The sequence below is a fragment of the Gobio gobio genome (assembly GCF_949357685.1).
Source record: "Gobio gobio genome assembly, chromosome: 19".
In the NCBI taxonomy this organism is placed as follows: Eukaryota; Metazoa; Chordata; class Actinopteri; order Cypriniformes; family Gobionidae; genus Gobio; species Gobio gobio.
The window spans coordinates 13,214,723-13,226,899 of NC_137112.1; the positions used below are offsets into that span (position 1 = coordinate 13,214,723).

The 12,177-nt window shown below is 41.6% G+C and overlaps 1 protein-coding gene across 1 annotated transcript; it reads right to left on the reverse strand.

Moving 5' to 3' along the window:
- Positions 1–348: 348 nt before the first annotated feature.
- Positions 349–11,784, reverse strand: nr1d4b (nuclear receptor subfamily 1, group D, member 4b). The gene is made up of 8 exons (XM_079844785.1): positions 11,237–11,784; positions 6,261–6,587; positions 6,082–6,170; positions 5,805–5,949; positions 3,124–3,689; positions 2,840–3,025; positions 1,723–1,933; positions 349–1,467 (listed from the first exon to the last, which is right to left on the reverse strand). Exons 1-8 carry the CDS (start codon positions 11,250–11,252, stop codon positions 1,271–1,273), a joined length of 1,737 nt encoding a protein of 578 aa, XP_079700911.1. The 5' UTR covers positions 11,253–11,784; the 3' UTR covers positions 349–1,270.
- Positions 11,785–12,177: the final 393 nt, after the last annotated feature.

The following is a 12,177-nucleotide window of genomic DNA, read 5'->3' on the forward strand; positions in this document are numbered from 1 at the left end:
GTGTTTTCTTCAGTTGCAGCGCGTTGAGCTCTCTCGACCACCGTATCGTATTTGTGTAACCTTTCATTTACAGCCAACATTAAATATTCTAGACCGATTATTCTGTGCTGTGTGTGTAATGTATGAAATGAAACAGATTCCATTTGGAACCCTGGGGCCATTATTTAAATGAAGGTGAAAATCCTGGCATAGAATCACATACATCAGCTCATGCTGGTTCCATTGCCTGTTGCTAGGATACCATTGTGCACCATCAGCATTCCATGTGCAGTGCTCAGTATACTATATATAGGCTATATATATATATATATATATATATGTGCATGCATACAAAATACTCAGCTTTGCAAAAATTGAAAGGTAATCTTTTAATATCACATTATCTTGCCATCTCTAGTAAAAGATAAACATAATACATTTACCAAATATACATTTAAATGCACGTGAAACAAACGACTTTGAGTAGAAATGTCAGTCCACTTTGCTGAAAACCCATCCTCTCGAATACAAAATAAACCATATCCATGCAGTGCTGTTGTAAATTACATTGGCTTAGCGGTTTAAATAGAAGATGAGCAGTCCTTTCTTCATGAAACAACCTGGTATTTTCATGATATTTCCACACGAGAATACAGTACATACTACAGTCTTATACAGTTATGAGAAACTATCATATATTTCAATTATAATACATGTTTTTTTACACAAAGTTTTGACTGCCTGTGCCTGACATGAGCAATAAACGATATTTATAAAGGTCCACAAAGAGATATAAGAATGTGTTAGAGGAAGTTATTGAATTGTGCCATTGAATTATGAGCTAGCATCTGAAAGGTTGTACAATGTGTTGAACAATATGATGAATGCAAATGCATAGCATCTGGAGTGAGAAAAATATTTATAATGTCCCAAAACTTCATACTGACACTGTGAGTCCAGATTAATTCTGGTTATAAAAGCCATCCCCTCATAATCTCGTCAATTGTCCGTTGTGGAAAGAAAAATCCATTCCCTCTTCTTGAATTTCTTGAAAACTCTCTTGAAAAAAGTCCAAATGTCCAGCATCTGCTCCTTTCTTTAAAATAATTCTTACGTTGCATTGGAAAAGTTTGACGTGGTGAAGCAAGTCTGAGGTGTCTGTGTAAGTCAGATGTTCATCCTGAATTATGCATGGCTTATTTGTACAAGAAGAGCACCCTGAATCTCTGTTTTGACCCCTTGTTATCACCGTGTAGACCTGAGTAGGTCTGGCGATTGTCTCTTTCTGTTCTTAGGGGTCGATGTGGAAGGCGAGGAGTTTCTCGGAGTGCTGGTTGTTGAGGGTACGGAGGTCAGGCAGACGCAGCAGGAGTTTGGGGAAGAGCGAGCTGTCCTCTGGCCTCCGGCGAGTGATGAGAGCGCGAAGAGCGCTGATCAAATCCTCCTGGAGCTGCTCGACGGCGCCCACATCTGATATACCGGAGCGATCTGATACACAGCAAAATAATCATGAGAAACTGGAATATTGGTTTTGTGTACAAACTTAAAGTGGTAGTTCACCCGAAAATGAAAATTATCCCTTAATTTACTCCCCCTCAAGTCAACCTAGGTGTATATGACTTTCTTTAAGACAAACACAATCAGAGTTATATTAAAAAATGTCTATCTATAATGACTATCTCACTAGTATTGACACACTTCAAGCACTGCTTGCGTGTGATAATTATTAGGAATCCAAGGTACCTGCAGAAACCAGCACAACAGCCATGAAGAGGCCCATCTCATCGGCCTCCAGACCCATGTTCCCTAGCTTCTCACTGAACTCAAACATGGCGTCGAGAAGGCCGCCCATGCCAAGTACTCGCAGGGTGTTCAACGGGTAGGTTTGGCCATTTAGGAATGTTACAGTCCGTTCCTTGGCGTCAAACAGCGAGCAGAACCTCACCATTAGAACCTGCAATGAAGAAAAATTATATTAAATAAACTGTTCAAGTTTGGACTGTGTAAAGTGCATCACAATAACTCTCGAAGAATTTATTCATTGTGATACAAGTCCTGCACGCATTAAGCTTTCAGACATTAGTTACTGAGTGTTGAAAACAAATCTGTAAATATATTAGTATAGAGCCTTGCACAGTCTGTAAATAGTTGTTCGTAACACCATGTGATTGAAACTGTTAGGGATGTCAGATTGAGATTCATGATCGAATTGTTCAGTTGAGTCAAATCTTTTTAATGAATCAATTAAACCAGTTCACAAAACCAGTATGAACCAAATCAATTCTTGGGTCGTGATCTTGAGTCAACAATATTTTGGTTCTAAATAACGGTGTTCTACAAGCTAAAAGAAACTGAACTCTTAGTTCATCCTTGTTAATAAAACGCAATCAAAATCTAATAAAGAGCAATATGTTCCTAAATAGACAAATTTATTTTAGGGGATGTATGACAGATTGTCAAGGGACCACATGATGACGCAGGTGGGTCGTGAAATAAAGGAAATTTAGTTTGTTAAACTGATTCTTTGAAATTGTTTGTTTGAAGTAACTGATTTGCCGAAATGACCCTGCTGAAAAATCCAGCATTGCTGGTCACCAGTATAAATTATGTTTTGCATGCTGGGACCAACATGGGATGCTGGTTGCTGGTCCCCAATCATGGGAAGCGGATGATGGTCCACCAGCTAGACCAGCACTAAACTAGCTTGGACCAAAATGGCATTCATGCTGGATTGTTCAGCAGGCAAGTCAGATTTCCCACTACTAGAATCTGTGATTGGGCTCATGAAGGAAAGCAGTTACGACCAGGCCAAGACAGTCTTATTGGAACTTATCTGGGGACAGACATTGGCGTTTCTCACCTGAAAGGTTCCTGCCTTCAGCAGCATGACCTGATCATGTTGACTCAGTGCCTGAAACCCTGGAATGCTCTTGGCAAATTCAACCACTTCTTTAACAGCTGGAGTAAAGCACTGGGAGAAACTCTCCCAGACCTGTTGACTGGAGTGACTGGCTGGGGAGACGGGGCATGCATTGAGAGGACATGCCTAGAGAAATACAGAAAGAGAAAAAATTCTCATTAATTTCCAAAAATTGTAAACTTAAGATGTTGTTTTGCAGTGTGCAACAAATCATAAAAACCTACCAGAACTTTAGCACCAGGACTCAGTCTCCAAGGACAAGACGTCTGAGTGGAATAACTGTTGTGCTTGGATGGATAGCTTTGAGAAGGTGTAGTTCCCTGGTTGGGACTTGATGATTGTGGGAAGTTATAGTGATTGTTGTCCATAACCTGGATTGTTGGTTTGTTCTCGTGGTTGGCGAACGGGCATCTGGATTGGGTGAGGCAGCTTGTTGTGGAATGGACAGGATGTTCTTGAGGTGAGACGCTTGGCTGAGGATGAGACTGGGTGTATCCGGACTCTTGTATTGGATTATGACGGAATGAAGAAGGACTGTTGTTATTGATGTTGTTGTCCTCGTCAATCTTCACTAACAACTTCTCTCCGTTCACAAAGATGTTGCGATAAGCTTGCGAGATAGCACCAATGGCCTCTTCTGATTGGCCATCTTCAGGGCTGGTAGGGTTCTCGGTGGGTGTAGTACAGTTGATGTCCATGGATGCCGATTCATTAAGGCTGTTCATGTAACTCTGCATTTCGTCCAGTAGGCGTTGTTTCTCGCGCTTCGGAATGCGTCCAAATCGCACAGCTAGGAGAAACGGGGGAATAAATGTCACTATGTATAATCGAATCACACAAAGTTGTACAATGCAAAGGTTTACATTGTTTTACAACTGTACAATAATGCGGTACGAGAGGCTGTGCTGTATTGTGAATATAGTCGTGGATAAAGAGGATTGTTTGGCCTAAAGTGCACTGGAAGAGCTTTATTCACAATAGCAAATTTTTGATTGCCTTATTGATTTATCCTTATTTTGCACCATAGAAGAAAGGTGCAATCCATTTTCTAATAGGCATGAAACAAGATTACATCACTCTAATCTTTCATATCAGATTATGACTGGTCCGCAAAGCTTCTTTCTGTTCTACTTCCCCCTCCTCTTTCTCATCCACCTCCCAATTATTCATAGATCATACAACTGTATGATACACCTCCCCCATCCTTCAGTCTCTCTCTCTCTCTCTGTGTCTCTATCCCATTGGGAAGTGGGTCAGTGAGTCACCCGAAGCAGGGGTGATGTCATTGAGGGAATGAGTGATGGAGTAAATGACAGCAGGTGAAATAGATACAGTCATGGGTTGAAGGGTTAGCAGGTTATGGGTGAAAAGGGCAGAGAGGAGAAGGCGTTAGAATAGTTAAGTGGTGCAACGTTGTAGGGCAGAAGAACATGATATGATGATAAACTGGAACGATAAGGAGCACCTAGTGTTGAGCAATGTGGTGCCGTCAGCAAGCAAGGCTAGGTTGAAACTGCCAACACAAGCACTAATGCAAAACCAGATCTTTAGGTCTGTAATATAACAAAGGTTTTCGTGTGTCTAAAGGTGTCATATAACACCCTCACGTGAAGGCGTTGGCCAGTGTTAAAGGAGAAGTCAAGGTTTAGCAAGCAAAATACAGTATTAGTTATGTTTTGTGCATTTACGAGAATTGCAGCATTACAATACCCTGGCAAGTTAAATCCATAAAGGTTCTTTGAATTTGAAAGTTTCTGAATATATAATGGAAATCCAGTGTAATTACAGTGCGAGTGGCAACAAGGGAGGAAAACAAGGTCAAGTACGTCATGTGACGTTGAAATATGATGGTGCATACTGTATCACTTTACTTTTCTGCTTTTTAGGTCACCTAAATATGTACACTAGCCCCAGAAAATGTGATTTATTATCAGCCCAGTTTATAAAGCTCCCCAGAGACAACAGTGTCCTGTATGGGCAAAGTGTGCTAGAGGACAAATCGAAAAGATATTTTTGTACATTTATGCATCACATTCGATTGAAATAAATGCTCTTAGCTTCTGGTTTACATCGACAAAGCACTGTATTAAATCCCAGCTAGTTTAGATCTTAATTAATCCTGCGATACAGCAAACGAAGACCTGGAAACGCATTCAACTGCAGTGTACTAGGAGTTCGGGCCATTTGTGTCCCCAATTCCCCAAATTAACCTGATTTGCTGCAGTTTTTACAGTGAGCGATGACTTGTGGGATTTCGGCGTGCCCGCACTAATAAATCAGCGGTGAAAGGAAGCTGTCAGCCATGGGTGCAAACATTACAGAACAGATGGTGGTTGCTGGGTTGAAGAAATAGAAAGGAGAATTGAAAGCAGGTTTTAAATGTGCTGTAAAGATGCGGCCACTTTTGGAGCAAAAGGGTCAATTGGCCATTGTCAATAGCTTCCAGCTTTCTGTTGGTAAACGAATCACATTTTGCGTAAAACAAACTTGAACCCGGTGCAAAATCTACATGGGAAACGTTTTGCCTTTTCTCGAAACTCCAGATCACACAGATTCTAATTGAAATCACTGGATTAGCAAGGTGATATTTAGAATTGCTATGCAATTGCCAATGGACAAATTTGCTAGGATGTTGTGTGTGGTTGTTAGATGGGTTCATACTGGACTAAGACCCACCAGTCTATATTCTGGTCTCCAGATAAGTGTGAAATTGCTTAGAAAAGTGCAATAACTAGGGTCTACTGGGAGGTTGCTTGGACATTGCTAGGTGGTTGTTTACTCAACCAACAACATTCCTAACACTAAGTATGTGTATTAATACTGATGTTTCCCTCAGCAAACACTGCAAATAATAGAGTCAAACCTAGAATAAGAATGTTTATAACTGTATGTTTAAAGCTCTTACCATCTCTGGACATGCCGACAGAGAGGCACTTCTTAAAGCGACAGTGCTGACAGCGATTGCGGTTCATCCTCATGATCAGACAGTTTTCATTCTTCACACACATCTTATAATTGATGTTCTGCTGGATACTGCGGCGGAAGAAACCCTGAGGGTAAAACAAGATCAGATTGAATGTGTATGAGTAAAGCATCAGGCACATGAACTGAATAGTGACAGAGGTCACATCAGTTATGCATTTTGAGAGTATTTTATGAGTGAGCAGTCAGCGTGTCCTTACCTTGCATCCCTCACATGCATGGACACCATAGTGAAATCCTGATGCAATATCCCCACATACTTTGCAAAGCAACACCATACCTCCGGTTTCTAGTAACAAAGAAATGAAACAAGTTAACAGTGGTCAGTGGACACAGAATCTATGACAATAATATCAAAAATCACTCCAATAATACTCACTGGTGAAGGTACCCGTGAACCCAATGGGTCGCCTGCCAACCATTGGATGAGAGTAGGAGCTTTGCCCTGATGACGTTACGGTCGGGGTAACAGAGTTGACAGAGGTAGCACTGCTTACTTCTGGAAATTGGAAAACCAGTTTGCCCCCTGCAGAATTGCCATGGCTTCCAGCGGAATATTTTTTAAGGGCACCAAGCTCAGTGAAGGAGACCTCCTCTGGGGACGAGGGTTGAGAGGATGGAGACTGGGTCTGGTACCCACTGGATGGGCTTCCTGGACTGGGGCTGGCACTTCCTGTTGAGCCTGCATAGTGGATAACTCCTTCACCTAAGAGAGAAAGAGAGGGGGAATATTTCATGAGGGGTAAGTTGGACTTGTTATTATGCATCTAGTTCAGTCATGAAACTCTAGATGGTGCAGGTTGATAGGTCCTTAATGCAATATGCCAACCATCACATTGTTCACTACATGGCTCTACAAGTTGATTGGACAAATATATGGTACGAATAGTCTGGTTTAGTGTCAACAGCCCTCGAACTTCCCCAGCTCCACCTGCCTAGATCTGCTACGGGTAATTTCATGTGTGGTATATCATGGCTACGTGCTCACAGCAGCGTGTCTGTGGCTGTATTTGCAATAGCAATTCTCTGTACTTGCTCTGCAGCAGCATCAATAACAGTCTGCCAAGACCATATGCACTAACAACATGCATTAACATATAAATTAGCATATCACACTATCCTGATGTTAAATATCTAAATCAGCAGAATGAAAAGCCTTTCATTTTTAGCTTTCTACATATGCCCTGCACTCTACACAGCTGTTTATTAAACATTGTGACTAATTTCATCCCATAAGAATGTATGTCAGATTAACATTTTGCATGCTTAAATTCATTCAGCAGAATTCAGCAAATTTGTCATCTAGCTGAGGCTTTAATGCAATGTGGCTAAAAGTAGCCAGTTTCATCATAACCTGACGCTCTTTTAAACGATGAACGAGCAATATTTTAGTTACATCCACATTGAATCAGTTAAATGTCTGCTATGAATGGTTTCAGAGGGGGTGTGGATTTGGTCTTATTCAGATTTTTTTTTTTTTTTTTTTGTCCAGAGCATTAGAATGTTCAAAAAGCTGCCATGCCACTGATTTCTCTGAAAACTTGGGAGATGTCTCACATGTTTGAACCCTCCACTATTTTCAGTCTGGCTAGCTCATCCTTCATCCTGAATCACATGTTTCAAACCGCGCCATGAGAAGGCTCAGACATGTGAGAAATGTGCCAGGATGAGCCAGACTGACTCACGTGTATCGTTAGGGAATCGGATTTATTTCAGCGAGTCGGTTCACTTCAGTTATTCGATCCGTTCGTCTTTCCACAGCGTTCCCAGTATTGCATGCTGGTTTTCACAATTTCAGTGTTAGTTACTCAATCTGATAGTATGATTGCGTTTTACGTTTAATTGTTTTTTTGTTTTTTATGCAATTTGCATCTTGTAGTTTAATGTTGCCACCTTAAAAAGTGTTTTCCTTACGCGTGTTTTTCCTGCGTAAAAATTCGCGATGTCTCCATCGTGTATTGCAAAGTTCTCTTACGAACTGCTGCTACTAACCTTCCCGTGTCCGAATCATTAAAAAGAACCGACTCAAAAGAACTATTTGTTTTCGAATCAGAAACACGGAACTAACAACTCTCACACCCCCACCTCACGCGCTGCGCGCTCCTCTGACGCCGCGCCCGGGAGCGCGCTCCAGAGCTGCCAGCCACCTGACCGCCGACTCACATGCTCTCCTGACACAGTGAACGCCCCGAAAATACAAGCCTCTTTCCGCAGTCCCGTGTCTAAAACAGCCGCAGTGAGAAAAAAAGCCACACACTCTGCCAGCCTGCTGCTCACGTTTGAAGAGGGCTTAAAAACAGTAACCAAGGCCATATTTATACGCCCGTGTTTGTAATACTTGAGTCACCGGCAACTAGAGTCCATGCATGAACGTGCACGGTCACGTTTGCTCGACATACGAGCTTGTTTTGTTTAGTTTCAAACGCAACTCATTTCACCTCTTCTCACTTGTTTATAAAACGTGCCGCCTCACAAACTGCATGGAATATAGAGATTAGGCTACGAGAACCCTTCCCAATATTTCATCCGAGTTTAACTCGGTTTCCACGACCACGGAACATATGCCACATCAAACACTTTCCTGTCGTCGAATGTGTCTCGCAAGAAAGAATGAAGAAATGAATGGGTTACTGATTTTCAGTTATGGTCTGAATTTTTGAAACCTGCTGTTCGGGAAAACAAACATCCTATTCAACAGAAATAATCATGACGTTCTGAACACTGACAAGACAGGAGTTTTATATGTTAGGTAGATCGCTTCGTGACTTTAATAGGTTTTAATAACATTAGGCTATAAGGTACATCATATTATTCTATTGTATAGTAGCTATGCTGTATTATATTGCATATTGTGGTGTATAATAGTAACAATTGACAATGTGATATATAATTTTGTATCACCTGTAATGTGATACAAATAAAAGTGAATCCTATACTTCCTCTCTGTTGGGATATTATTTGAAAGTTCACTTTGTCCATCCATGTGCATTAAATACAATGTGACATCAGTGAATTCCATGGGTTACAGTGTACAGGTGTATCAATGTGTAGTTGAACATTTCTTATCTGTGCATTATGTTAATGTTCTAAAGGCAGTGTTGAACGGTTTTCAGAAGGACTGAACTATATTTTAAACCAGCCAAATGGACATAAACCCCCGTTTTCACAGACAATGCTCAAGTCCTAGACTAAAATGCAAGTTTGAGCAATTTCAGTGCCATTGTTTTGTCTCAAGATGCACACCGGTAATGTTTTTCTCACGTTTATAAAAGCTACTTAAATGCCCTAATTGCCCGAAGGCCTAATCCTGGCTTAATCTAAGCCCTGTCTGTGAAACCAGGCCTATGTAAATGATATTTTCGCTGATTTTGTAGGTGAGCTTTACATTCAGCGGCACAGTTAGGAGGCTTTGATTTCTTGCCTTTCTTGTTTGAAGGTTTGTTTAGAGAGCTGGATGCCCTCAGACATGTACTGCTGAAAAGTAGGTCAATATTACCACAGTATATCTTCTTGGAGAAAATGCACATGTAAATGAAAACTCAAGTGTGCTAAAAATGATTCATTCAGGTTTTTTCCTTTTCATTTTTGACATCAGGTATAATCAATGTGCATAATCTGAATTAAGGAACCCTACCAGATGTTGTACTGGGGCAAAGTGCGTGTGTTCAAATGTGCATGCGAGTTGCATATTTGAGCTTTCTCCTTTTATCTTTTTGTCGGTGTCTACATAGGCCTTAAAAGCACAACGCATCTGCTGTCACATAAGGGTGTGCTTGTTATAATAAGCATATGCGTTGAATAGAGATCACGCAGGCAGAGAAGAAAGAACTGAGCTCGAATGTGTGCCTGTTTGACTTTGACCCAGTGACCAGCCTCCCTCCCTTCAGAGGCCGGATGAGATACGGGCTGCCGGAACAAAAACACAAGCAAGGAGGGGGCATGTGTGCCTGGGAAATCACGCGTGGCACGTGGAGTTCAGAGTTGATCCTCGTGACAGTGAAAGTGAAAGTCTGTCTGACTAAATACCACTACGATGACATGCAAAACGTGCAGCTGGCAAACCGAGGGCTTTCAAAGAAATTGCAGGGGAAAAAGCTTACTGGATAGGACATTGATAATACGGTTATGTGTTTCGAGAGATGTTGACATTAACACCTAGCATGCTAATAACTGCTAGACTGCAAAATTGTTTTTTGTAATAATAATATACAAGAAATGGGACAGTTTTGCCACTATACTGTTAAAGTTCCCATGTTAAGTGTCCTTATTTTAGCAGTAGCCATTTTAATCAGTGTTTTAGAATCACACCACGCAGGATATGTTAAATTCTGTCTTACTAATAAATATCCAAGATTTTTAAATGACTTTATAATACATGACTTCAGATTAGCCCTATAAGAAAGACCATCACACCACGCTGGATATGTTCAATTCTGTCTTACTAATAAATATCCAAGATTGTTTTTTATATGACTTTATAATACATGACTTCAGATTAGCCCTATAAGAAAGGCCATGTGATGCCAGTAAACAAAACTCTGGTTTACTGCCTGAAGTGCTGGGTTTCCTTTCTTGATAAATGATCGTTTTCCTCTCACATGTGCACGGCCGGTTATTGACATCCAGCACGTGTTTGAGTGAATGTAAAGGAGGAGCGCGTATAGATAATGACTATCGTGACCGGCGCACGAGCGTGACTTGGTTAATGATTCACAGAATGAACACGTTACCTGGTCGAAAGGGAAACACCTTGACAGTAGTCAAGTTTGGGGTTTTACCCACGTATGCTATATTACAAACAAAACACCTAGAATCTCCCCGGATAGCCCAGATAGCTTTGGGGTTTTTTTCAACAACAAGTCCTTTGTTGGAAGGAGGGCACTCTGTGAAACAACACACGGTTGATGTATGAGGATGATGTGTCATGATGTATACACAGTCTATTGGGAGAGCGCGCGAGCAGCTGCACGTGAGTTTGTTTACGCGCAACTCGAGACCGGAAACATTTGACAAAACATCACGCAGGCACGCGATAGAGAATGTATTTCACATAAAAACTGCAGCGCGAAGATGCTACAACTAACACCATAATGTCATTGTAAAATGAAAAAGATGTTAAATAAATAAGCTACAGTCCTAAACGTGAGCGTGTGTTAAGTGCACTAAATTACCAAATGTCACTTACAGTTCAACATTGGCTAAGATAACTCCACTAAAATATATATGGTGAACTCAGGTTGAGTGGGACACTTCCAAGTCATCTCAATTTTGTCCCAAATCACATTAAAATCTACATTAATGTAAAAAAAAAAACCTGCATTAGCTAATATTCAATATAATATTGCTTTAACTCACCTGGACTGCCGTCCATGGTGTCTGCTCCTGATGCTGATGAAGGAAATTCAGGTAAAATATTCAGCGTGTCTCAAATTCCGTCCACACAGGTGAGAACTTTAAGAATTCTGTTTGGAGAGGTCTCGAAAAAGAAGAAGTCGGATGTCCTTCAGGTGCGCAGGGTCCTCACTTTGTGAGAGCTGTCCTGGAAGACTGTATCGTGTTCATTACAGGAACGCTTTCCTTCAAGAACAAGCAGAGCTAGTGACCTGGCATCAAAGGAAGAGATGTGCATCTAGTTTGAGACGCGCACAAGCATCACACACCAAACACGTTTTCAGGTGTCTTAGAAATGTGACCGAGCTTTCCCCCAACTAGTTTCCCCCCTCCTTTCTATGCCCTTTAAATTGTTTGTGGAATTGTGTGCCAAGGACTGTGACGCCCTCTGTCCTTCCCAGTCACGCTGCTGTAGTAACTGCTGTTCTTCTGCCTCCTCCTCTCTGTTGTTCACAGTGACTGCGCGTGGACTCGCTTGACATTGGAATGCCTGGTGCATGCGCGCGCTGCATGTGAGCGCTGCCCTACTGACACACATTTTATGCAAATGTGATGAGAGGGGGAGGAGAGGCACGGGGGAAGCACATGCAGAGGAGGAGGAGCGCACCGTGACTGCTGTTTGTTTCCCTCCAGAGCTTTCTATCCTCTCCACATACGCGCTACTGATAGGCTTGGAGCCACCGAGGGCTTGCCCGAATGAACATCGCATCAAACGGCCTGAACGCAGTTCGGAAAGGCATCATGTGGGTCTCACGTTTTTAGCCTGCATCACGCTGGCTTGGATGTAGGTCAAGTGCCTAAATTAGCAACTGGTATTTTGATAAAATGATTGTTCGGTCATTGATCGGTTTATAAACACTGATACGATATGGAACAGTATTACTGAAGAAATGTTCATCCTAAAA

Excerpts from the sequence above, each read along its gene's own strand:
- nr1d4b (XM_079844785.1), bottom strand. Across the intron at positions 6,171-6,260 it reads GTTCACGGGTACCTTCACCA|AAACCGGAGGTATGGTGTTG; the intron begins GTGAGTATTATT and ends CTTTGTTACTAG. Across the intron at positions 5,950-6,081 it reads ATGCATGTGAGGGATGCAAG|GGTTTCTTCCGCCGCAGTAT; the intron begins GTAAGGACACGC and ends TTTTACCCTCAG.